Here is a 27606-nt window from a genome sequence, read left to right on the forward strand (position 1 = left end):
CACAACAAAGGAAACCATAAACAAGACCAAAAGACAACCCTCAGAATGGGAGAAAATATTTCCAAATGAAGCAATTGACAAAGGATTAATCTCCAAAATTTACAAGCAGCTCAAGCAGCTCAGTATCAAAAAAACAAACAACCCAATCCAAAAATGGGCAGAAGACCTAAATAGACATTTCTCCAAAGAAGATATACAGATTGCCAACAAACACATGAAAGGATGCTCAACAGCACTAACAGTTAGAGAAATGCAAATCAAAACTACAATGAGGTATCACCTCACACCAGTCAGAATGGTCATCATCAAAAAATCTACAAACAATAAATGCTGGAGAGGGTGTGGAGAAAAGGAAACCCTTTTGCACTGTTGGTGGGAATGTAAATTGATACAGCCACTATGGAGAACAGTATGGAGGTTCCTTAAAAAACTAAAAATAGAACTACCATATGACCCAGCAATCCCACTACTGGGCATATACCCTGAGAAAATCATAATTCAAAAAGAGTCATGTATCACAAAGTTCACTGCAGCACTATTTACAACAGCCTGGACATGGAAGCAACCTAAGTGTCCATTGACAGAGGAATGGATAAAGAATACATGGCACGTATATACAATGGAATATTACTCAGCCATAAAAAGAAATGAAATTGAGTTAGGTGGATGGACCTAGAGTCTGTCATACAGAGTGAAGTAAGTAAGTCAGAAAGAGAAAAACAAATACTGTATGCTAACACATACATACGGAATCAAAAAAAAAAAAAAGTTCTAAAGAACCTAGGGGCAGGATGGGAATAAAGACGCAGACGTAGAGAATGGACTTGAGGATACAGGGAGGGGGAAGGGTAAGCTGGGACGAAGTGAGAGAGTGACGTAGATATATATACACTACCAAATGTAAAATAGATAGCTAGTGGGAAGCAGCTGCACAGCACAGGGAGATCAGCTCGGTTCTTTGTGAACACCTGGAGGGGTGGGAGAGGGAGGGTGGGAGGGAGACTCCTGGAGGGTGGGAGGGAGAGAGGGGAAATGGGGATATATGTATACGTATAGCTGACTCACTTTGTTATACAGCAGATACTAATACACCATTGTAAAGCAATTATACTCTAATAAAGATGTGAAGAAAAAATTATTATTCCAAGGCACTTACTGATATCATATGAGGTTTGAGAAAAAGGTAAAAGCTCTCAAAAAAGAATGTCAAATTAACTCCTATAAAATAGAAGTAGGAAAAACACGCCACTTGCGTATCTAACTCACTTAAAACTGTTGTTGGTTTACTATGAAAATGTTTTAGCTTGCAAAACATTGTTTGCTGATACCTTAAACTCAGCTACTGTTACCAAACCTACATCTGTCATATGTAACAACATTAATAAAAAACAATTTTACACATCATTTAGTCAATAGCATAACTTAATTTTCTTTTATTTTTAGGCAGTTACTAAACTCACACTGTCTTCCACATCTCCAGTCTTCCAGCCTTTTAACAGCATTTTAGACACAGGTATCTGAAGTTCATTTTCTAGAATCTGTTTAATTTCTCCTGTACGAAAAAGAGGAGACCAGATATTACTAACAAAATAATGCAATAAATATTTGTTCATATCCAGAGCTAGCATTAATATTAGGCATATGGTCCATAGTCAATGACATTTGTCTGATGAATGCATATGAAAAATTTCAGTAGTCCAAACTTCAAATCTTGATCATACAACACGCTGTCCCTTCACCATTATGATAAAAGACTACACAATTACTTAAGTACCTTTTTAAAAAGAAACAGATATCAGTGATTGGGGGTTTGAAAAGAAATAATCTATTTTAAACCAACTGATAATACCTATATGTGCTCAGCATATGGTAGGAGTAGTCGGTAAAGTACAAAACTTGAGGCATTATAGTATAGGGAAAGCAAATTGTGGAATGAAGACTGGGGCTGAAGTCTTATCTTGAAGAAATCAAACAACTTGCCTTTTTTTTTTTTTTTTGCATCTATAAAATGGGGAATAATACTGCCTATCTTATCTACCTCTAGGGTTCAAGGGTGAAAGGAGATAACATCCATGAATGTAGCTGGAAAAAAAAATAAAGTCAATGTATATAATGTAGAAGACAATGTAAACTGTGTTAAAGAGAAAAGCAGCAGAATTTCAGAAAAGAAAAAAAATTATGTTGGATCAAATAGTCAGAGAAAGTTTTGTGCGACAGATGAGACTTAAATCCAGCTTGAAATACATCTGGATTTAAACCAAGCTTGAAGTATAGCCGGGTTGTGAAGGAGAGCCAAATCAAAGGCCAGGATATTCTATTCAGTGAAGACAAAGACCAAAAGGTAAAAAGGAAAAAATGAAAATGATGCTAATGAGAAACAGTGAGGAATCACAATTTTCCCAGTACTCCACAAATTACTTTTCAGGAATCGAGTCTACTTATAAATTAACCAGCTAATTTCTGGTACTACAGTATAATAAACAGATCATTAAATCAGAATGTACAAATATTTCATATATATGCTTTTATTAGGTTGGTTAGTCTATAATTATAGATTAACACATAATTCAATTTCATTTATAGTAAGTGATTGAACACTGCAGAAAATGATTATACTATACATTAAAAGTAATTCCATGCTGATAAAGGAAAAGATGGTGGGTGAAGCTTACACTACACAAGTTCTATGGAAGCACAGCTGCCTAAGCAAGCAATGCTACAGTCAAACCCTTCACAGCCTTAGTGGCATATTTTTACTTTCCTAAAGAAAATTCCTATCTAGGCACTTTGGATAGCGATTAAACATCATAAAAAGAATTCTGATTCAACCTTATATTTTAGAAGCACAAAATTTATCAACTTTGACCTTCAAAAATATCACTGCTGACAAAGGATTGTTCTGTTCATGGAAATGAGAGAAAGGTGAGCCATACTTCTTTTACCAAATACATATAAACACTGCCTTTTCATTTGTGACTAAGGTTGCTATTTCTAAAGCTGTACCTATCTGGAACTGGGCCTATGCGCTTACAAGCCTGCCCAGTGCTTTCCTCTTAGAAACCTATCTACACCTGACACTTCCTGCTTAAACTCTTGGAGACACCCTTAGCATTTATAACCTAAAGGAAAGGAAAAACAAAAAGAGATTTTAAGTTAAAGTCCCAGTTAGTCTTTGCAGCAAGCTTGGGTAACACATAAAACAAAAAGTCTTTTGTTCCACAGGTAGAAAAGAATAGAAAACAAACCCAGAGCCGTGACAGCAACCTGAGTTCCTCATATTCAAAAAATTCTTCTCTGTTGGTCTCAATTTCTTCTTCTCTAAAGTAGGAATAATAACTATAGTACCAATACTTCATTGGGTTGCTGTATTAAATGACATACGGAATGGAAAATACTTTGTGTTACTACGTGTCCAATACATAAAAGGGACTCAAAAAATGTTGTCAGTTTTAAGTCATATTAATTAAGGTAATACACCCATAAGTGTCTAGCATAGAATCTGGCCAGTATAGGTTCTCAATAAATAGTTGTTGTTTCAAGAATATCCAAAATATTTTAGGGCAGTGAAGCGCTAGAATGCAGCAGGTTTCAGAGCCAGTTTTTATATCCAGGTCTGCCTGACTCCAAAGATCTTAACACAAGATGGCACTCCTGTATGTTACTTCGAAAACTGAGAAGATATGCAGATGTCATCAAGGAACAGTCCACTGACTGCAAACCATATATCTGATAAGGGTTTAATACCCAAAATATATAAAGAACTCATATAATTCAATAGCCCAAAAAACCCCAAATACTCCAATTAAAAATGGGCAAAGGACTTGATTAGACATCTTTCCAAAGAAGATATAAAAATGGCCAATAGGTACATGAAAAGATGCTCAACATCACTAGTCACTAGGGAAATGTAAACCAAAAACCATAATGAGGTATCATCTCATACCTGTTAGAATGGCTACCGTCAAAAAGTAAGAGATAAATGGCAGCAAGGGTACAGAGAAAAGAGAACCCTCGTGGGATTGTTTCCTTCTATTCTTACTTTGCTGCGAGTTTAATCATTTAAAAACAAAAAACACGAAATTTTAAATATTGTTGTTAAATACTGAAAAATGCTTTTTCCTCCATCTATTAAAATGATCAAATGAATTTTTTCATTCATTGTACTAATATGGTGAACTACAGTAATGGATTATATACAAATTGTTAAACAAGCCTTATATTCCTGGGTAAAGCCCACCTGACCATGAGTTATATTATATATATATGTATATATTTTATTATATTTAATGAATTCAATTTACAAATATTTGTAAAGGATTTCTACCTCTATGGTTGTAAGAAATAGTCTGTAATAGTTTCCTTCTCCTGTAATGTCTTTGTCTGGTTTTAGTATCAGGGTTAATGCTGGTTTCATAAAATGAATTAGGCAACATTTCATCCTTCTCTATTTGTGAATGACTGCTAGCATTTCTTCCTTAAATATTAGACAAACTTTACCAGTGAAGCCATCTGGGCTTGGGTTTTCTTGGGGAAAGGTTTTGATTGTTAACTATCAATAACTTTATATATTAGAGGTAGAGTTATTCAGATTTTAAATTTTTGCTTCTGTCAGCTGTAGTAACTTACACCTTTAAAAAGAGTTTTTCTACCTTTTTAATGTTTCGTGTAACCTTTAAATTTACTGGCCTAAATTTGCTCTTAATGTTGTCTTATAATCCATTCAATGTCTGTAGGTACCTTTCATTTTCAATATGATTAACTTGTGTTTTCTCTCTTGTTCTTATTCACATTAGCAAGAGAACTATCAATTTTATTGATCTCAAAAAACAGCTTTAGGTTTTGTTCATTTTGTTCATTTTCTCTACTGTTTATCCATTTTCTGCTTTATTGATTTCTGTGTGCATGTATATGATTTTTTTCCTTCCATACTTACTTAGGGTTTGATTTGTTCCTTTCAAAAAAATTTCTTAACAGCTTTATTATGATTGATACAAAATACTGCACATATTTAAAATCTACAATTTGTAAGTTTTGACAAATATACCAGTGAAACCACCATCATAATCAAGATTATGAATTTATTCATCACCCCCTAAAACTTTTCTTATGCCCCTTGTTAATTCCTCCACACATCCCCTACCATATCCTCAGGGAACCAGTGATTTGATTTGTGACTATGAATTAGCTTGAATTATATAGAATTTTAGATAAAAGGAATTTCAGAATGTTCTTTTAAAATCTGGCTTCTTTCACTCAAAATACATTGTCTGAGGTTCTTCCACATTGTTACACGTAATGATAATCCCTTTCTTATTACTAAGTAGTATTCCATTGTATAGATATACAACAATTTGTTTATCCATTTACTGGTTTATGGACATGTTGTGTTTTCCACAGTTTGAGGCTATTACAAATAAGCTGCAATGAACAGTAACATACATGTCTTTGATGGACATATGATTTCATTTCTCTGGGGTAAATACCTAAGAGAGGGATGGCCAGTGTATTTTTAACTTTGTAGGAAACAGCCAAACTCTTTTCCAAACTGGTTTCTACTGTGATGTCTTCAAGTTCACTAATCTTTTCTTCTTGAATATCTAATCTTCTGTTAATCCCATCTCAGACATCATGGTCTTAACCTCTAGACATTTGATTTGGGTTATTTTTACTTTTTCAATTACTTATGATTTTAAATCTTTCCTCTCTCTTTTTGAACATAAGTAATATAGCTATAATAACTGTTTTAATGTCCTTAATCTGCTAATTCCAACATCTATGTCAATTCTGGGTTGTTTTTGGTTAATTGATTTCTCTTCTCATTATGGGCCGGCTTTTCTCCTTTGTATGCTTGGCAATTTTTTACTGGATACGAGACATTGTGAATTTTACCTTGATGGGTGCTGAATGTTTTTTATTCCTATGAATATACTGAGCTTTGTTCTGGGAGGCAGTTAAGTTACCTGGAAACAGTTCAGAGCTTTTGGGTCTTCGCTTTTAAGATGTTGGTACCACCTGTGCAGTATTTAATCTACGGCTAATCTTGACACTACTGAGGCAAGAGCCTTCTAAGTACAGTTGATCCTTGAACAACACAGGTTTGAACTGGGGGGGTCCACTTATACATGGATTTTTTTCAATAGTAAATACTACAGTACTATACAATTCACAGTTGGTTGAATCAGTGAATGAAGAACTGCAGGTACAGAGGAATGGAGTACATGGAGGGCTGACTATAAGTTATATGTGGATTTTAAGCTGTGCAAAAGGTTGGTGCCTCTAACCCCAGTGTTGTTCATGGTCAACTGTATTCTATCCAAAGAATGAGTTCAACGGTCAACTGTACTCTATCCTCTATGAATTATGAGGTTTTCCAACCTAGCTGGTGAAGGTAAACCTGGTTCCTGCAAGCAGAAGGGTGGGCTGGGGTGGGGTAGGGACACTTTTCCTATTTCTTAGCTGGAAGCTTTGATCATTGCCTTTGGAACTACCTTCTTTTGTAATTAAGCATGTGAACCATAAACTTCCATCTCAATACCACTTTGTCAGCATCAAACAAACATTGATACGCCACGCTTCCATCACAATTCAGTTCAAAATATTTTCTAATTTCCTTTGTGATTTCTTCTTTGACTATGGTTTACTTAGAAATATGTTGTTTAATTTCCAAATATATCAGGATTTTCCAGATTCCTTTGATTTCTATTTTAATTCCACTGTTGTCAGAGAATATACCTCACATGATTTTTAAGTCACTTTAAGTCACTTTCTGTGACTTGTTTAATGGTTGAGCATATTTTCTACCTTAATGAATGTTGCAAATGCATGAGAAAAGAATATGTGTTTTCCTATGGTTATGAGCAGCATTTTATACATTTCAAGTACGTCAAACTGGTTGATATTCTGTTCATATTTTCTGTCTGTTGTTCTGAACATTACTATAAGAAAGGAGTGTTATCTCCAATTATAATTGTGGATTTGTTCTTTTCTCATTGCAGTTCTATTGATTAGTTTTGTTTCACATACTTTCGAGCTTTTGTTATTATATACACACACATTTAGGATACTTATGTCTTTGTGATTAATTGACATTTTCATCATTATGAAATGTCCCCATTTATCCCTCATAATATTCTTTGTCCAGAAGTTTACTTCATTTAATATTAGCATGATAACATAATGTTGTTAATATAACATATATATTGATTACTATTTTCTTATATGTATATTTGAATCTTATGCTTTATACTTAAAGTGGGTTTCTTGTACATATATAATTGGTTTTCCTTTGTTATCCAGTCTCACAATCTCTACCTTTCTCATAAGGATGTGAGATCATTTATATTTATTGTAATTATCTATAGTCTTATTTGTTTTCTATTTGTCCTATCTGATTTTTTTTCTTTTATCATCTTTTTCTACCTTCATTTGCATTTATTGAATAGTTTTAGGTATTCCATTTCATTTCAAACCTTGACTTAAAAACCATTATGTGTGTTTCATTTTTTTAGTGATTACTCTAGGGTTTAGAATATGCATATTTAACTTCACAGAGTCCACCTTCAAGAAACACAGGACTTGTCTTACAACAGCATACTTCCTTTCCCCTTTCCTATTCTTTACGTTGTTTTCATACATTTATCTCTACATAATTTATAAAACCCACAATACACTGCTCTTACTTTTACTTTATAATGTCATTTATCTCTTAAAGAAATTAAAAAGAAAGAAACAATTTTGTATATACCCAAATTTTTACCATTTCTGGTACTTCTCATTTCTTTGTGTTAATCTAATTTCCCATCTGGTATAATTTTCTTTCAGCCTGAGGAACTTCCTTTAATATTTCTTGTAGTTTTTGTTTGTGTGAAAAAAAATCTTTATTTAGTCTTCATTTCTGAAAGATATTTTTGTTGGATATAGCATTCCAGGTTGACATTTTATTCCTTCGGCACTTAGAAGTATCACCAAATTGTTTCCTGGCTTGCATTGCTTCTGATAAGAAGTCTGTAGTCATTATTTTTAAATCTTTTTTTCCCTATATGGAATGTGTCTTTGTCTCTTCACCTCTGGCTACTTTAAATTTTCTTCTGCTACTGATTTTCAGCAGTTTTAATATGATGTGGTTTCCTTTGAGTTACTCCTACTTGGAGTTACTAAGCTTCTTAGATCTGTAAGTTTACAGTTTTCATCAAATTGGGGTTGTTTTCTCTTATTATTTCTCTAAAATTTCCCCCTTTCTATTAGCCTCTCTGTTTGGGGGATGCTAATCACGCATATATTAGGCTGCTTTTTATTTCATGACAGGTTACTTAAGCTCCATCCTTTGCCCTCTCCCCTGTATTTTTGCTGTGTGTACTTCACTTTACACTGTTTTTATTGCCATGTCTTGAAATTCATTGATCTTTTCTTTAATAGCATCTATCTGTTAAATCCTTCAGGGTAAATATTTTATTGCAGATCTTAAATTTTAGCTCTAGAATTTTCCTTTGTTTTTTTTTCAATTCTTTCTTCAAGTTCTTGATTTCTTTTAAATCCTTAAGCATATTTATAACAGCTGTTTTAAAATTCTCCTAATTCCATTATTTTTGCCATTTATGAATATGTTTTTATTTTCTAATTTTTCTTCAGGCTATGGGTCACATTTTGCTACTTCTCATGTCTACTAGTTTTTGACTGAATGCCAGACATTATGAAAATTACATTAATGAGTGTCTGCATTTAATGGTTTGCCCCTAAGGAGTGTAGAAGTTTATTTTGACAGGTCCTTACATTTCATGCATATAGGTTGATCCTTTTGAGACATCTTTATGACTTTACTTTGGTGCATCTAAAGCAGTGATTCTCAAAAGTATAGTTCAGAAATTTGGGGGATTCCTTGAGACTGTACAAAAGTAATGATCACTAGGTTCAAACGCATTATCCCAATTCTATCACTAAGTGACTATTAATTACTGAGCCAATTTATAGGCCCTCTCTGGGCCTTAAATTCCACATTAATTTTTTTTAAAAAACTAAGAATACATTTCATATTAATGCCGACTTGTTCCCTTTTTTTTTTTAATGAAAAAATATCAACACAACGTGGCACCAAAAAGTAAGAACTGCCCCCAAAGAAAAATGAGACTCAGTCTACCAGTAGACACAAGAAAATCAAACCTGTCACCTAGAAAAAACAAAATGAGAAATAATATATCATGTGGATTTTTCTCAAGCACAATTCTCAAAAGCTAATTTCTTCCTCCTTTGTTCAAATCACATTTTCTGTAATGTCAGAAATCTTGTACTGCCTCCATTCATTTCCTTATTTTAAACATTATAAGCCACCAACCCCTACAAACACTTGTTTCAACTGTGAAACTATTCTTTTGAGAAAAATCAGATTAAGATTCTATAGCAGAAGCAACAACATTAGACTTTCAGGGCTAGAAAGGACCCAGCTCAGAGGCTGTTTAAAATCATTCTGGGATATGACTTACCCAAGAACAAGTAGTAAGTTAATGGCAAAGACTACAAGGCAATGTTCCATTGCTTTTCCCTCTATACCTTCCCATCTCAGACGTTCAAAGATGCAGCCCTTGTATATCTTGCTGCTTAAACATATAAATTTAAACAAAAAGATCATTTCCGTAACACCTATAATTATCAACAAGAATCATAAATATGCGCATATGTAGGCAGTCTGAGACAAAAGGATTCCAGAAAATGCTACTCATTTTTAGGTAATTTACAGTGTGTCAATGGGTCCTACAGGATTTGAGATTATACCCAACAATGCATACAAAACACTCTATCAGATTGCTATAAAGGCTGATGTTTAATTGTGTCTGTAAGATTAAAAGACAGAAGTCTTTTTTTCCTAAATATTAATGTTCCCCTTAACACAGAAAGAAACCTAATGATTATAACTAACATATAAGGGAAGTATTTAAAATAATTTTACAAGGAGCAAAAGTTCCAGTCATTTATGAAGCATAATGATCAGTAAAGATTATCAAACACTTTTCATTAGAAACTTTGTTTTCTGTTTACCTCTTTGCTTCTTGTATTGTAGAACCTTTACCCAAATAAAGACACTCTGTGCTCACTATCCATATAGCAGAATTGTTTTAGTTCAGTGGATAACAGACTGGGCTAAAAGTCAAAAGACAGTGACTGGCTGTTCTGGAGTCTGCTACTAACTACCATGGCAGGGCAGCCTCCCTGAGTTTTAAGTTTACATACCTGTAAAATAAAGCATTTAGACTAAATGTCCTCTAAGGGCTCTTGCAGTTTTAAAACCTCACGTTCACATTGCACCCAATATGTGTACGGCACTAAATTAAGCACTTTGGAAAATACAGAAACTGAATAATATGTCAGAATGGGAAGGGCTTCCTAACCACAAGCATAGAAAGAAAAACTGTGAAGGAAAAGTCCAATACTGTAAAAATAAAAAAACTTCCGTATCTCGAAAAGCACAATAAAATGAAAATGTAAATGGGGAAAATATTTGCTAAACAAGTAATGGATGAAAGGATAATCTCATTAATATACAAAAAATTCTTATAAATTTAAAAAAATTTTAAAAGAAAGTCACAACAGAAACATATAAACTTACATACAAAAGAGCCAATATACCTAGTGTATTAACTGAGTAGTAAAAGAAAACTGAACTGAAAACATAAGATACCATTTATTTCTAAACTGACAAAGCTTTTCTTTCTTTTTATTGTAATAAAAGATACATACCATAAAAATGTGCCACTTTAAAGTGTACAGTTCAGTGACATTAAGTACATTCCACACTGTGCAACCACCACCATTATCCATCTACAGAACTTTTCATCAGCCCACAGTGCAACTCTGTATCCATTAAATAACTCCCCATTTCCACCTCCCCCCCAGCCCCTGGTAACCACTATATACTTGCTGGAATCTGACTATTATAGGTATCTCTTATAAGAGGAATAATACATATTTGTCCTTGTTGCATCTGGCTTATGAAACATTTAGCATAGTGTCTTCAACATTCATCCATGTTGTAGTGTATAGCAGAATTCCATTCCTTTTTAAAGCTGAACAATATTCTACTGTATGTACAGACCACATTTTGCTTATCCATTCAACAGTCGATGGTCACTTGGGTTGCTTCTACTTTTTGTTCTGTTTTTCTGTAAAAGTTCCTGCTTTCAATTATTTGGGGTATATACTCAAAAGTGAAATTGATGGATTATATGGTAATTCTATGTTTAATTTTTTAAAGAACTGCCATACTCCTTCCCCAGCAGCCGCACCATTTTACATTCCTACCAGCAATGCACAAGGGTTCCAATTTCTTCATATCCTTGCCAACACTTGTTACTTTTTGTTTGGTTGGTTGTTTTTTAGAACAGTCATTCTAAGGGGTATGAAGTGGTATCTCATTGTGGTTTTGATTTGCATTTTGCTGATGATTCATGTTGTTCAGCATCTTTCCATGTGTTTACTGGGCACCTGTATATCTTCTCTGGAGAAGTAACTATTCAAGTCCTTTGCCCATTTAAAAAAATCTTTTTATTAAGATATCATTAACATATAACCATTGTGTAAGTTTAATGTATACATGCGTTGATTTGACAAATTTATATATTGAAATATGATTACCACTGTAGCATTAGCTAACACCTCTATCATATCACATTATTATCATTTCTTTTTTGTAGTGGGAACAATTTTAATTGGGTTGTTTTTTGTTGTTGTTGAATTGTATGAGTTCTTTATATATTCCGGATATTAGTCCCTTATCAGATATATGATTCAAAAATATTTTCTACCATTCTGTAGGTTGCTTTTTCATTCTATGGATAGCGTCCTGTGATGCACAACTTTTGAATTCTGATGAGGTCTGATTCACTTACTTTTTCTTTTGTTCCTGTATTTTGGTGTCATATACAATAAATCACTGCCAAACCCAATGTCATGAAGCTTTGCCCTTATATTTTCTTCTAAGAGTTTTATAGTCTGAGCTCTTATGTTGAGGTCTCTGTTGGTTTTGTTTTTTTAATATCACAAACTACTGGCAAGACTATAAATTAGTATACTGTTGATGGCAATTTAAAATAAGACTTCTCTAAAGAGTAATTTGGTAGAATATATCTAAAACTTCTAAAATGTGCATCCCCTCTCATGAAGAATTGCACCTCTAGGCATCTCTATGTAGAAAAATAATCACTGAGGTTCAACAAACTTCACTGCAGTATGCTATAGTGAGAGATCAGGAATGGAGGGGAGCTCAAAATAACCAGCAAAAGGAAAATGGTACAATAAATCATAGTACAGGCTTTAAAAACTGTGTGCTTCAAGAGTATTTTAAAATATGGAAAATGATGATGATATAATACTACAAGTAAAAAAAAGCAGATTCTAAAGCATCAAATATAGTCTATCTCAATTTTGTAAAACATAGATTTATATAACAGACATAGAATGAAACTGGAAGTAAATGCAGCAAAATGTTAACTGCAGTTAAAAGTGGAATTACTGGTAATTTTTATTTTTTTCACACTTTTGTCCATTTCATAAATTTTCTACAACAAACAATGGAGCAGGAATGCGGTTGGAAATGAATTATTCAAAAACAGGGGAAGGCAATTTCTATCCTAGGACTCAAGAAAGAAAGAGTGAACGAAGCAACTAATATCTGTTGAAAGTCTTTCTTCTAAGTGCCAGATTTCAACCATATATATTGAGGAACTTGTTACTCATTGATTTTAAGCAAGAAAATCTAGCAGTAGAGCGAAGAATTGAATGGGAAACAGAAAAGAGGAAACCTATTAGCAGAGGGTATTAAAACAGCAAGATAAGAAAAAGTGGAGGAAGGTATAAACTGCTTATGTTGAAAATGGAAAAGGTGATGCACAGGACAGTAATCTGTGAAAAAGACTCTTTAGCAATGTTTCTTAAGACATAGTTCTTCAATTTCATCAGAATCACCTGTACTATTTGTTTTCAAAAATGCAGATTTGTGGGCTCTACCCCATTACAGAATTCGAATCTAAATCTATAGGATTTGGCCCAGGACTTATACATTTAATCAACTCCCCATTCCCTCCCCAAGGTGATTTTTATGCATATAAAATTAGAAACACTCTTATGGAGTTTAATAAATGGTAGAACCTGAGGATGACAGGGATGGAGGAATAGAAGAAATGGCTTAGCTATCAAGCATGTTGGTACCAGCTAGATGTTGCTGTGGACTCTCCATAATCCACAGCTTTGCCACAGAACTACTGCTTCATACTAGTTTACCTTAATAATCACTTCTGCCTAAAGGTGGTGGCTTTCTGTCATACTACCCAACTGCTTAATCTGTCCTTTGGGGACTGTATTTTTGTAACCCCTGAAGCTGCTTACCGTAAGAGCTTAACAAACATTTTAATGTCAAGCCTATCCTTAAACGACTAGAAGAGCATCTGGCACATAGTAGGCATACAATGAAATCAGAATTAGGTACTTACAAGGGAAGGAAAGCAGTAGGGCTAAAAAGGTAGGATAAGACCAGATAAGAAAGGGTATATGTGCTAGGGTAATGCACTTGAACTTATCCTAAAAGAGGCAGTTTGATGAGATGGTATCTGACAAATGTATACTCCTGTAAAACCACCACCACAATCAAAATAACACTGCCATCTCCACGAAATATTCCCCCATGTTCCCCTTTGCGGTTAATCCTCTCCCCTATCCCTAACCCCTGATCTGATTTCTTTCACTGGTTTTGCCTTTCCAGAAAGTTATATAAATGGAATCATAAAGGTTCCTTTTTGTGTCTGGCTTCTTTTACTTAGCATAATATTTGAGACTTATCCATGTTGTTACCTGCCATCAGTAGTTTATTCCTCTTTATTGCTAAGGAGTATTCCATTGCATGGTTGTACCACAAGTTGTTTACTCATCAGCTGATGGACAATTGAGGTGTTTCCTGTTTGGGGCCATTATGAATAAAGCTGCAATGAACATTTCATGTACAAATCTTTGTGGGGAAATATTTTCATTTCCCTTGAGTAACTACCTAAAAATATAATCACTTGGTCATTCGGTAAGTACGTGCTTTAATTTAAAAGATTCTACCAAACTTTAAAACATTTGAAAAACTAAGTACCCTTGTGCACTCTTACCAGCAATATATGAAAGTTCCAGTTGCTGTGCATCCACGCCACCCCTTGGCATTCAGTCTTTTTAATTTTAGCCATTCTAATAGGTGTGTGGTTGTTTCTCATTATGATTTTAGTTTGCATTTTCCTAATAATGGTACTGGAAATTTTTTCACAAGAATATTTTCTACCTCTCCAATAAAAATTTTTAAAACAAGATTATTTTCTACCTGTTTTCTTTGATAAAATGTCTGTTAGAATTCTTTGCCCATTTTTCATTTGGTTGTCTTCTTAGGATTGAGTTTTGAGAGTTCTTTAGATATTCTGGGTATAAACCCTTTATGAGGTATGTGTTTTGCAAATATTTTCTCCCAAACTTCAGCTTGTCTTTTCAATTATTTAAGAATGTCTTTCAAAGATCAGAGTGTAAAATTTTGATGAAGTTCAGTATTTCAATTTTTCTTTTAGGTTTGTGCTTTTTGTGTCCTGTGTGGTGGGGCGGGGGGGGGGGGGGGAGCGCGGGGGGACTTTGTCTAGCCCAAAGTCACAGTGATCTTCTTTTATAAATTTTACAGTTTTAGCTCTTACGTTTAGGTTTGTGCACTATTTGGGGTTAATTTTTGTATGTGGTAAAAGGGTAAGGTGGTGGTGGTGCTACTGCTGCTGCTCTTTTTTGGCATCTGGATGTCCAAATAGCACCAGCTCCATTTGCTGAAAAGACTGTCTTGTCTCACTAAATTGAATTAACTGGTAAAGTTGTAAAAAACTGATTAACCAGGTATATGTGGGTCTATTTGTCTATCTTTGTTGCCAATACTATGTCGTCATGATTACTGTCTTAAAATGAGTCTCAAAATTAGGTGGTATAAAGTCATACAAGTTTGTTCTTTTTCAAAAATTGTTTTGACTATTCTATACCATTTGCATTTCAATATAAATATTAGAATCAACTTGTCAATATCTATTTTTCTAAAGCTGGAGTTTTTATTGGAATTCCACTGATTCTATAGATCAATGTGAGGAAAAATAACATTTTAACAATACCGAGTCTTCCAATTCATGAATGCAACATATCTCTTGATTTATTTAGGTTTTTAATTTCTCAGGAATGTTTTGTAGTTTTCAGTGTAAGGCCTTGCATATATTTTGCTATATTTATCCCTAAGCCTTTTTAAAAATAATATTGTAAACAGGCTTTTTTTAAATTTTAGTTTCCAACTGTTTGTTGCTAGTATAAAGAAATACAATTGATCTTTTATATACTGACTTCGTATTTTGTGACCATGCTAAATTCAATTATTAGTTCTAGTAACTTTTTTGTAGATTATTTAGGGCTGTTTACATAGATTATTATGTCATTTTTGGATAAAGATAGTTTTAATTCTTCCTTTTCAATCAGTATTTTATTTCTTTTTCTTCCTTGCCTTCTTGCATTACCTAGGACTTCCAGTAGAATGTTAAATAGAAGTGGCAGGAGTGAACTTCCTTGCCTTGTTCTTATTCTTAGGGTGAAAGCATTCAATCTTTTATCGTTAAGTATTATGCTAAGTATAGGATTTTATAAATGCCCCTTATAAGGTTGAAGAGTCTACTTTTTATTCCTAATTTTGAAGAGTCTCTTTCAAATGGATATTGAATTTTGTTAAATGCTTTTTCTGTATCTGTTAAGATGATCATATGGTTTTTCTTTTTTAGTCTGTTGATAAGGTACATGAAATTTTTTTCAATCACAAGAATGACATGATTTTATTTGTATTCTTGATAGATCACTTTTCATAGGTTGCAATTTATTTTTAATGTATTGGTTATGTCTATATCCTTTACTAAGTTCTATGAAGACAAATATCATGCCTGTTTTCTTCTCCATCCTGTATCTAGGATCAAATACGATACCTAGATCACAGTAGAAAATACATATTGAGTAAATAAACAAATGTGTAAAAATGCAAGGAAAACAGCCATTGCTATTAAGAATCAGCTAGAATGGAGAAAGACCAGAGGTAGAGAAAATAATGAGACTATATGAATGAGGATTGGTATTTCCACAACACAACAGTTCAAGGGCAAAGTATCTAACCTGATTAGGAAAAACAAAAAAACAGACAAACAAAAATTTCAAAGTGTCTACATGCCCAAGAAATCTGGAGAAATTTAGGCTGATATCAGCAGTCTACATCAGGGTTTGAATTATTATGACCAAGGTAGGAAATGAAGGCCAGGCAATTTGTTCTATGTCTCCTGGGTTATCACATACACTTGAATTAACCTAAATTTTTATATTTTTATGTTTCCTTAGTCCTCTCCAAACTAGAATCTATTTCCCAAGCTTATAAAGGAGTTTCCAAACCAAATCTTTTTGTGGAACAGTCTAATATCCTGTAATAGCATAAATGCCTAAAAGGGGAGAGACGGTGGGGAGAGGTATGAAGAAGAGAGGATAAGCTCAAAAGTAGAACAATCCTAAAATATCAAGATGCACTAAATTTTGTTTGTTTGTTGTTTTTATTGACGTATATTTGATTTACAATGTTGTGTTAGTTTCTGGTGTACAGCAAAGTGATTCAGTTATATATATACATATTCTTTTTTATATTCTTCTCCATTATGGTTTATTACAGGATATTGAATGTAGTTCTCTGTGCTATACAGTAGGACCTTGCTGTTTATCTATTTTATATATAGTAGTTTGTATCTGCTAATCCCAAACTCCTAATTTATCCCTCCCCCACCCCCTTTCCCCTTTGGTAACCGTAAGTTTGTTTTCTATGTCTGTGAGTCTGTTTCTGCTTCGTAAATAAGTTCATTTGTGTCATATTTTAGATTCCACATATAAGTGATATCATATCTGTCTTTGACTTACTTCACTCAGTATGATAATCTCTAGGTCCATCCATATTGCTGCACATGGCATTATTTCTTTTTTTTATGGTGAGTAGTATTCCATTGTGTATATATACCACGTCTTCTTTATCCATCCAAGTTGCACTAAGTTTTTACAAGAGACTGTTGGGTTGATAGAAGAGGTAATAACTGTCAACGCCATACATTAAGGGCATCTTCCTATTGCTTTCTCTTCTCCAGACTTTAGCAGACTAAGATGGCAAACAAGCTGGCCTTAGAAAGGTGAGTAGAATGGTCTGAACTAATCAGAAATTCAAGCTGTATAGGAATTGGAGCTGTAGGAAAGGAAGTCCTCATCAAGAAAACATCACAAACTAAAAGAAAATGAAAGGGGACAGGAGAAGATACCATAGGAGAAGATACCATTTAACTCTAAAAGTTTAAGTATTAGATCAGTGTTCATCCCATTATCCAATAAATGCACTCAACAAATATTTAATTAACACCTATTATTACCAAGCACCAAGCACAATAAAGATAAGAAGAAATTATGTCCATCTTTAAGGAGCTCACGGTCTAACAGAAAGATAACTTGTTAAGAAACTACAGAACAACTGCTATACAAAGATATATAAAGGATAGAAAGAGAGCACAGGCAAGAACCAATCACAATCTCTCTGTGAGACGCTGAAACATCATGAAAAGGTGGTTCCAAAAAATAATTAGGTTACGCTACTAGAAATGACATACCTCAATCAAGGAAGAGGTCAGATCAACTGTGCTCTCTCTCTCAACCCAAGGTGTACACAAATATGAGTATCACATTGTATATGTAGCACTGGCATCCTAAAATGAATCATGGCTCTAAAGTGTGAAAATATCTGAAAGTGATGCCTCAGAAGAAATGACTGTTTAACAACAACTAGCATCTATAGAATGTACTTTTTCCAGTTATTTTGAAATATAATTGTTACATAACATTATATTGGTTCCAAGGTATACAACATAATGATTTGGTATATGTATGAATTGCAAAATGATTACTACAATAAGCTTAGTTAACAAGCACCTCCTTACAATTCTTTCCTTGCTATGAGAACTTTTAAGATCTACTCTCTTAGCAAGTTTAAAATACACAATACAAAGTTGCTAACTATAGTCACAATGCTATACATTATATCCCCATAAAGTATGCATTTTAATTTCAACACAGCTCTGTGCAATGGCTGAATAACTGAAGATGTTTAGCCTGAAGAAATGGGGAAAAACAGAACTGTCTTTTAATATCTGGATAATTGTCAAGAGAGAAAATATATTACTTTGTATATTCTGTCTCTGAAAGTAGAGTGAGGTCAAAAGAATGGAATTCACAGGTGGCATCTCAAAACAAGAAAAAATTAACACATTTAACGATACCTCTGTTTTGCATGTGGTCGAGGTACAGTGTTTTTATTTATAAAATTTTAGTCAGAGTTGCTGAACAATGGAATTACTGCCTTAAAATTAATGAGCATCCCACTGCTAAAAGAATTTAAGCACACACTAGATAACCCTAAGACAAAAATGTGGAAAAGACTGCTTACTTCGTGGTCAGCTCGATTAGTTTTTACAGCTCCCTCCATATCGATTAATCTCCATGAACCAATGAACTCACTTACTTACTCTCTTATGTCAGTTCTCACATCTATAATATGGGGATACAGGTTCTGGCTATGTCAAGGTAATGTGAAAATAAGTAAGTCAATGAGTATAAAAGAGCAGAGGCAGGGACTGCGGTAGGCTCAGGAGAGGGAACTGTAGCATGAATCTGTCACTGATAGAAAAGGAGTTCTATTGAAGTGGACTTTCCAGCTAACTGAAGACCACAACCCCAACTTTATGCTCATGACTGCATATTCCTCCAGACACACCATTATGATTCCTTCCTCTGTGCTTTTCCTTGCCTAGAATAAACTTCCCCACACTTTGTCTACATGACATACTTTAACTCGTATTTCATAGCCTGGTCCCTCTCTGAAATCTTTCCTCACCAACCTCACAACTGAATTTATTCCCTTCCCATACTCCCAAGTCACCAACTAAAATTGAACTGCTTCCTTTTCAATATTCTCATAGCACTCTGCATGTATTTTCATAATAGACATTATTTTATTGGAAAGATCATGAATTCTAGATTCATTTAAGACTGAATTTGTGGTTCAGGAATTCTCTGAGCCTCTGTTTATTCATCTTCGAAAGGCGGATAATAACATCTGCCTCATGGTGTTGTGGTAAGCGTCGTACGGAACTAAGGAGAGTGAGCATAGTGGCTGGTGTATGGGAGGCTAATGTGTATTATATGTATGTGTGTGTGTGAATGAATGAATGAATAAGTGTCCGTTATTTCCATGTCTTCTTCCTCCCTCTATCTAGATAGACCATGGAGTCTTCTGGGATAAGGAATGTCTTATTTACACATAGCCCAAGAACTTAGCATAATATTAAGCCCAAAGTAATCAAAAAACATCTATAATAAAATGACCTATTCTGATTGCACAAAAGTCTTTTGGAATTTACTTCCTAATTTTCAGCAGTAATTGCTAAATATGTGACCTTGGGAAAGTACAGTGTTATTTACTATTACAGGCCTACCTCATTTTATTGCACTTTGTAGATATTGCATTTCTTACAAATTGAAGATTTGTGGCAACCAGAAAGTCTATTGGAGCCATTTTTCCAATAACATTTCCTAATTTCATTCCTCTGTGCCACATTTTGGTAAGTCTCACAAAATTTCAATCTCCATTATTATTACAGCTGTTATGGTGATCCGTGATCAAGTGATTTTTGATGTTACTATTGCAACTGTTTGGGGGCACCATGAACATTGCCCATATAAGACAAGAAACTTGATGTTGTGTGTACTGTGACTGCTCCACCATCTGGCCATTCCCCTGTCTCTCCCTTTCCTTGGGCCTCCCTAATCCCTGAGACACAACAGTATGGAAATTAGGACAATTAATAACCTCACAATGGCCTCTAAGTGTTCAAGTGAAAGGAAGAGTCATGTCTCTCACTTTAAAATCAAAAGCTGAAAATGATTAAGCATAGTGCGGAAAGCATGTCAAACGCCAAGATAGGCCAAAAGCTAGGCCTCTCGCACCAAACATTATCCAAGTTGTGAATGCAAAGGAAAAGTTCTCGAAGAAAATTAAAAGTGCTACTCCGGTGAATACCCAAATGATAAGACAGTGGCCATTTGGTGACACGTAGTAAGTTTTAGAGCTCTGCAGAGATCAAACTAACCACAGCATTCCCTTAAGCCAAAGCCTAATTCAGAGCAAGGTCCTACCTCAATTCTATGAGGGCTGAGAGAAGTGAGGAAGCTACAAAAGTATGCAGCTAAGGAAAGAAGCCGTCTCCATGACAAAAAAATGCAAGGTGAAGCAGCAAGTGCTGAGGTAGAAGCTATGGGAAGTCAGCCAGAAGATCTAGTTAAGATAATTAATGAAGGTAAATACAGTATACAACAGATTCTCATATAGATAAAATAGCCTTATATTAGAAGAAGATGCCATCTAGGATTTTCATAGTTAGAGAGGAGACGTCAACGCCTGACTACAAAGCTTCAAAGGACAGGCTGACTCTCTTGTTAGGGGCTAATGCAGCCAGCAAGTTTAAGCTGAAGCCGATATTCATTTACCATTCTGAAAATCCTAGGGCCCTTAAGAATTACAGTAAATCTACTCTGCCTGTGCTCTATAAATGGAAAAACAAAGCCTGGATGACAGCACATCTGACAACAACATGATTTGCTGAATATTTTAAGCCCACTGTTGAAACCTACTGCTCAGAAAAAAAAGATTCCTTCCAAACTACTACTGCTCACTGACACTGCACCTGGTCATCCAAGAGCTCTGATGGAGATGTACAAAGAGATTCATGTTGTTTTAATGCCTGCTAACACAACATCTATCTGCAGCCCATGGATCAAGGAGTCATTTCAACTTTCAAGTCTTATTATTTAAGAAATACATTTCATATGGCTATAGCTGCCATAGATAGTGATTCCTCTGGTGGATCTGAGCAAAGTAAATTGAAAGCTTCTGGAAAGGATTCACTATTCTATATGCCATTAAGAAAAGTCATGATTCATGGGAAGAGGTCAAAATACCAACGTTAACAAAAGTTTGAAGTGGATTCCAACCCTCATGGATGACTTTGAGGAGTTCAAGACTTCAGTGGAGGAAGTAACTGCCGATGTGGTGCAAACAAGCAAGAGAACTAGAATCAGAAGTAGAGCCTGAAGATGTGACTGAATTGCTGTGATCTCACAATTAAACTTGAACAGATGAGGAGTTGCTTCTAATGGATGAGCAAAGAGAGTGGTTTCTTGGGATAAAATCTGCTACTAGTAAAGATGCTGTGAAGATTGCTGAAATGACAACAAAGGATTTAGAATATTACATAAACTTAGTTGATAAAGCAGTGGCAGGGTTTGAGAGGATTGACTCCAATTTTGAAAGAAGCTCACTGTGGGTAAAATGCTATCAAACAGCATCACCCACTACAGAGAGCTCATGTGTGAAAGGAAGAGTCAACTGATGTGACAAACCATTGTCTTATTTTAAGAAACTGCCGCAGGCACCCCAGCCCTCAGCAACCACCACCCTCCTAATCAGTCAAGCAGTCATCAACACTGAGGCAAGATCCTCAACCAGCAAAAAGATTATGACTCGTTCAAGGCTCAGATGATGGTTAGCATTTTTTAGCAATAAAATATTTTTTAATTAAGGCATTTGCATTATTTCCTTAGACATAATGCCACTGCACACTTAATATAGCTGCACATTTTAAAAGTTGTATAGTGTAAACAACTTTTGTACACACCGGGAAACCGAAAAATTCATGTAACTTGCTTTATTGTAATAGTCACTTTATCGCAGTGGACTTGGAACCGAACCCACAGTATCTCCAAGGTATGCTTGTGTATGTATGTCCAAGCCATTACTATGTATGTTTATTCCTTTAAAAAGGAAAAAAGCTATTTTATAATCTTTCAAAGGAAGATGACGGGGTATTATCAGAGGAAGAGGAGACTGAAAGATGAATGGAAGAAACTAAAGGTGTTAGAAAACATAAGTCTATGCTTCTGATAGTCGTTGCCTTGCTTTGCAGACAACAAAAGTGACATAAGGAATAAAAGTAATCAAGTGAACATTACTTTTAAATAAAGTAAAGACATTTTATAAAATGGCAACCTTAAACCACATACCAAACTGACAATAGCAGGAAGTTAAGAATCAGAGAAAGGGACGGTACTCATTTTGTTCCTTATATACGTCTCCATTTGAAAAATGTTTACTGAAAGTGCAGTACTTAAAAATGTGAAACTAAATCAAAAAAAATATTGCTAATGCATATATAAAAATAAACTATGCACAGTAAGACCACACAGTCTGAGATGATGCTTATTTATATTTTAAAATGACTTTATATGATGTATGTAAGTCAAATCATTATACTGCACACTTAAACTTATACAGTGCTCTATGTCAATTATATCTCAACAAAACTTGAAAAAATGATTTTATAAATAATTTGGGGAGTACATAATTGTTGGCATGGTGACAACAGATATTAGTTTGCAGACGGACCAAAGAATAATGCTACTAATGCACAACATTTGCTACCTTTTCTCCCCAAAGTACAAGCTATGATCAGTTCTCTTGTTATTTCATGCTAACACCATCTATGTGAGGCAAATAAGATTGCTACTCTTTTTTTCTTTAATACGCACTAACAACAGCCAAAAACAGAAAACACTTACATAGTGCTTATTATTCATAAAGGGTGGCTAAGGCATAGAGGAATTAAGGCCTGTGCTAAAAACTACATACTTTATCTGAGTTGCAGAGTCAAGTCCGGAATCCAAGTTTATATATTCAAGACAAAAACTGGTTGTAACCACCCCAAATTATTTTTTCAGCCTCAAAATGCACTTGCTAAATGTTTTCACTCTTTTGATACTCAATCGGATTCTTTTAAACTAAAATGGTATCCACCATAATAAAAGTAGCTTTAAGAAAGTAGATTAAAAACAACAACATATATACAATGGAATATTACTCAGCCATAAAAAGGAACGAAATTGGGTCATTTGTAGAGACGTGGATGGTCTAGAGACTGTCATACAGAGTGAAGTAAGTCAGAAAGAGAAAAACAAATATCGTATATTAACGCATATATGTGGAACCTAGAAAAATGGTACAGATGAACCAGTTTGCAGGGCAGAAATAGAGACACAGATGTAGAGAACAAACGTACGGACACCAAGGGGGGAAAGTGGCGGGGGTGGTGGTGGTAGTGGTGTGATGAACTGGGAGATTGGGATTGACATGTATACACTGATGTGTATAAAATGGATAACTAATAAGAACCTGCTGCATAAAAAAATAAAATAAAATAAAAATAAAAACAACAACAAAAAAAGGCAAATGGTTTAACTAACAACGGACCTACTTTTCTGCTACATTCTAGAAATGGAACTAAGGCTATGCTGAACAGGCTCAGCAAAAGTAGGTTTGCTGACAGCACTGATTCAACAAACTTTATTGAACAAATACCTGTATGTTAGGTTAAATCCATTGCTAGATCTTAAACATAATAATACACAATAATTCCTACCCTAACGATGACACTACTTCACACTAGATAGTATTTTATAGAAGAACTTATGCTTTAAAATAATTCTCTAGGGGCTTGCCTGGTGGCGCAGTGGTTAAGAATCCACCTGCTAATGCAGGGAACATGGGCTTAAGCCCTGGTCCGGGAAGATCCCACATGCCGCAGAGCAACTAAGCCCGTGCGCCACAGCTACTGAGCCTGCACTCTAGAGACCACGAGCCACAACTACTGAGCCCATGCGCCACATCTACTGAAGCCCATGCACCCTAGAGCCCATGCTCCACAATAAGAGAAGCCACCGCAATGAGAAGCCCGTGCACGGCAACGAAGAGTAGCCCCCACTCGCCACAACTAGAGAAAGCCAGCGCGCAGCAATGAAGACCAACGCAACCAAAAATAAATAAATAAATAAATTTATTTTAAAAATAAATAAATGAATAATAAAATAATTCTCTAAATTTATTTAAGATAAGAAAATCCAGAAGGATTTTGTAATAAAATGAAACTGCAGTAATAAATAGGACACTAAAAACATTAACAGACCAATACAATTACTACTATGTGTCACTCTGATATAAACTTCTTGGCTGCTCCTAGGCTTACTTTTATACTATGTTGAGTCTCCCTGGTAATAGCATGGGAAGTGGCATTATCTTATTTAGCATCTCTTTGCCTTTTAATATTTATATGTATACAGAAAAATTAGTATTTATCCAATTCCTTAATAAGTAACAGAATATAAAAAATAAGGAACCAATGAAGGATATGAGGAAATTTATATTCTAGAAAGATCACTATAGGGAAACTATGTAAAATACAGACTAGAGGAAGAAAGAAACTGAAAAATGGAAATAGAGGGAGGAATTATTTTAATAACTTATGAAAGAAATTCATTCTTGAACTGTAATGGAAGGGATCCAAATAAAGGAGGAATTCAAGTGATACTGTGATAAAACTAACAGAACTTAATCAAAAGCAGTGAAAGAAATGAAAGAAGAAAAAACTTCCAACAATCCCAAATATCCCTGAGTATGCCTTCCACAGTGATGCATATCAACAAACCAACAATGAACAAAGAAAAGGTGCATGATGTGATGTGTGACTAGCACATAATTCATAATAAGAGAACAACTATAAACCAGAACAAATAAAAAATTGGAACAGTTTAGAGAAGCAGGAGAAAGATACATATCATACAATAATATTTGGTTTACAATTCATTTGGAATCAAATTTTATTTACAAAACGTATGTAACTATTTAAATTGTATTTGTTTTCAAACAGAATAACACAAATGCTTCTACTCTACCATACTTAGGCACAAGTCTGTTTTTACAGTGAATTAAAAGGCCAAGAGTTTACAAAATGTGATCCCTAGAAATTCTATCATGTATTTCTATAACAAAGCTTTGAAATAGTTCATATTCTCCAAACTAAGACAGACTTAAAGTGTAATATTAAGATGTATAATCCAGAAGCCAGCATTTTGATCACCATCTTTGAAATGAGCAGCGGATTTCACTCCAACTGAGTGAACCAATGAAAAAGTGGTTCAAGTGATTAAAATATCCATGAACTTTCACTATATGCCAAATATTCCATCAACAAAAAGAATCAATTTGAAAGAGACACTGTTATCTACTCAGTCACATGCTATACAACAGCAGTTAAATTTTATTTAATATAGGACTGCCTTCTAGTTTTCTTAAAACAGATAAAAATCTGAAATAATACTATATAGCACGGGGAATTATACCTAATATCTTGTAATAACCTATAATGGAATATAATCTGCAAAAATACTGAGTCACTATGCCGTACACCTGGAATTAACACAATACTGTAAATCAACTATAATTCAATTTTTTTAAAAACTCAGAAAAAAGAGCTACAAGAGAGAGAAAGATATTATATAATGACAAAAGAGTCAACTCACCAGGAAGATGTACCAATTATAAGCATATATGTACCCAACAACAAAGAACCCAATATGTAAAGCAAACAGCGGAAGAACAGAGGGGAGAAATATACAACAACACAATAATAGTAGGGGATTTCAATACCGGATAAAACTTCCACAGAGAGTATCAATAAGGACTTGAACAACACTGTAGACGAAATGGAACTAACAGACATGTACAAAACATAACACCCAACAGCACCAGAATACACATTCTTCTCAAGCACACATGGAACATGCTCCAGGATAGATAATAAATTTAAGAAGAAAAGGGTAAAGGAAAAGTGCTATTGATTTTTAGTTTCATTATATTGTGGCTGGAAAACATACTTGGTATGATTTCAATCTTCTTAAATCTGTTGTTTGTAACCTAAAATGTAATCTATCCTGGAAAATTCACAAATATATAGAAATCAAACAACTTTTGCTTGAACAACCAATGGGCCAAAGAAAAAATCAAAAGAGAATTAGAAAATATCATGAGACAAATGAAAATAAAACACAAAATACCAAAACTTATGGGATGCAGGGAAAGCAGTGCTAAGAGGAAAGTTTACAGCAGTAGAGGCCTACATTAAAAAAGTAGAAAGATCTCAAATAAACAACTTAACTTTACACTTCAAGTAACTAGAAAAAGAGGAACAAACTAAGCCCAAAGTTAGTAGAAGTGAGGAAGTTAGTCTTCAATAAAGACTAGAGCAGAAATAAATGAAAAGAGAATAGGAAAACAACAGACAAAATCAATCTAAGAGCTGATGTTTGAAACAATCAACAAAACTGATGAATTTTCAGCCTAAGCCAAGAAAAAATGAGAGAAGACTCAAATAAAATCAGAAATCAAAAAGGAGATATTACAACTGATGCCACAAAAATAAAAAGAATCACAAGACTACTATAAACAGTTATATGCCAACAAATGGGATAACTTAGAAGAAACGGGTAAATTCCCAGAAACATATAATCTACCAAGACTGAATCATAAAGAAAAAGAAAATCTGAACACACTTATAACTAAGTAAGGAGACTGAATCAATAATCAAAAACCTCCCAATAAAAAAAGACCAGCACCAGATGGCTTCATTGGAGAATTCTACCAAACATTTAAAGAAAAGTTAGCATCAATCTTTCTCGAAATCTTCCCAAATTTGAAGAGGTAGAACACTTCCATACTCATTTTATGAGGCCAACATTACCCTGTTGCCAAAGCCAGGAAAAAAACACTATAAGAAGAAGAACAACAACAACAAAAACCAACAGGCTAATATTCCTGATGAATATAGATACAAAAATCCTCAGCAAAATACTTAAAAACTGAATTTGACAGCACATTAAAAGGATCATACACCAAGTGGAATTTATCCATGGGATGCAAGCATGGTTCAACGTATGAAAATCAATCAATGTGATATACCATATTAACAGAATGAAGGGGGAAATATCACATGGTCATCTCAATAGATACAGAAAAAAACATCTGACAAAATACCATTTCATGACAAAAACACTCAACTAGGAACAAAAGGAAATTACCTTAATACAATAAAGGCCATATATGAAAAGATCACAGCTAACATCTTACTCAATAGTGAAAACGAAAAACTTTTCCTCTAAAGATCGTGAACAATACAAGGATGCCCACTCTTGCCACTTCCTTTCAGCACAGTATTGGAAATCCTAGCCAGAGCAATTCGGCAACAAAAACAAATGAAAGGCATCCAAATCAGGAAAAAAGAAGTAAAATTATCTCTCTTTGCAGATATGTCTTATATGTAGAGAACCCTGAAGATTACACACACACACACACACACACACACACAAACCGTATTAGAATAAATGAATTCAGCAAAGTTGCAGAATACAAAATAGTTATGTTTCTATATAGTAACAACAAATAATCCAAAAGGGAAACTAAGAAAACAATCCCATTTATAACAGCATCAGAAGAATAAAATACATAGGAATAAACTTAACCAAGAAGGCAAAAGACCTGTTCAATGAAAACTATAAAACACTGCTGAAAGACATTAAAAG

General features: G+C 34.3%; 1 protein-coding gene across 1 annotated transcript in view; it reads right to left on the minus strand.

Moving 5' to 3' along the window:
• Window positions 1-27606, minus strand: part of FAF1 (Fas associated factor 1) — a 478956-nt gene that overhangs the window by 293358 nt on the left and 157992 nt on the right. Inside the window, exon 5 of the mRNA XM_068539848.1 lies at window positions 1461-1552. Coding sequence (XP_068395949.1) covers window positions 1461-1552 — 92 coding nt within the window. The remainder of the gene's footprint in view (window positions 1-1460; window positions 1553-27606) is intronic.

This window comes from Eschrichtius robustus, chromosome 3, assembly GCF_028021215.1.
Source record: "Eschrichtius robustus isolate mEscRob2 chromosome 3, mEscRob2.pri, whole genome shotgun sequence".
NCBI lineage: Eukaryota > Metazoa > Chordata > Mammalia > Artiodactyla > Eschrichtiidae > Eschrichtius > Eschrichtius robustus.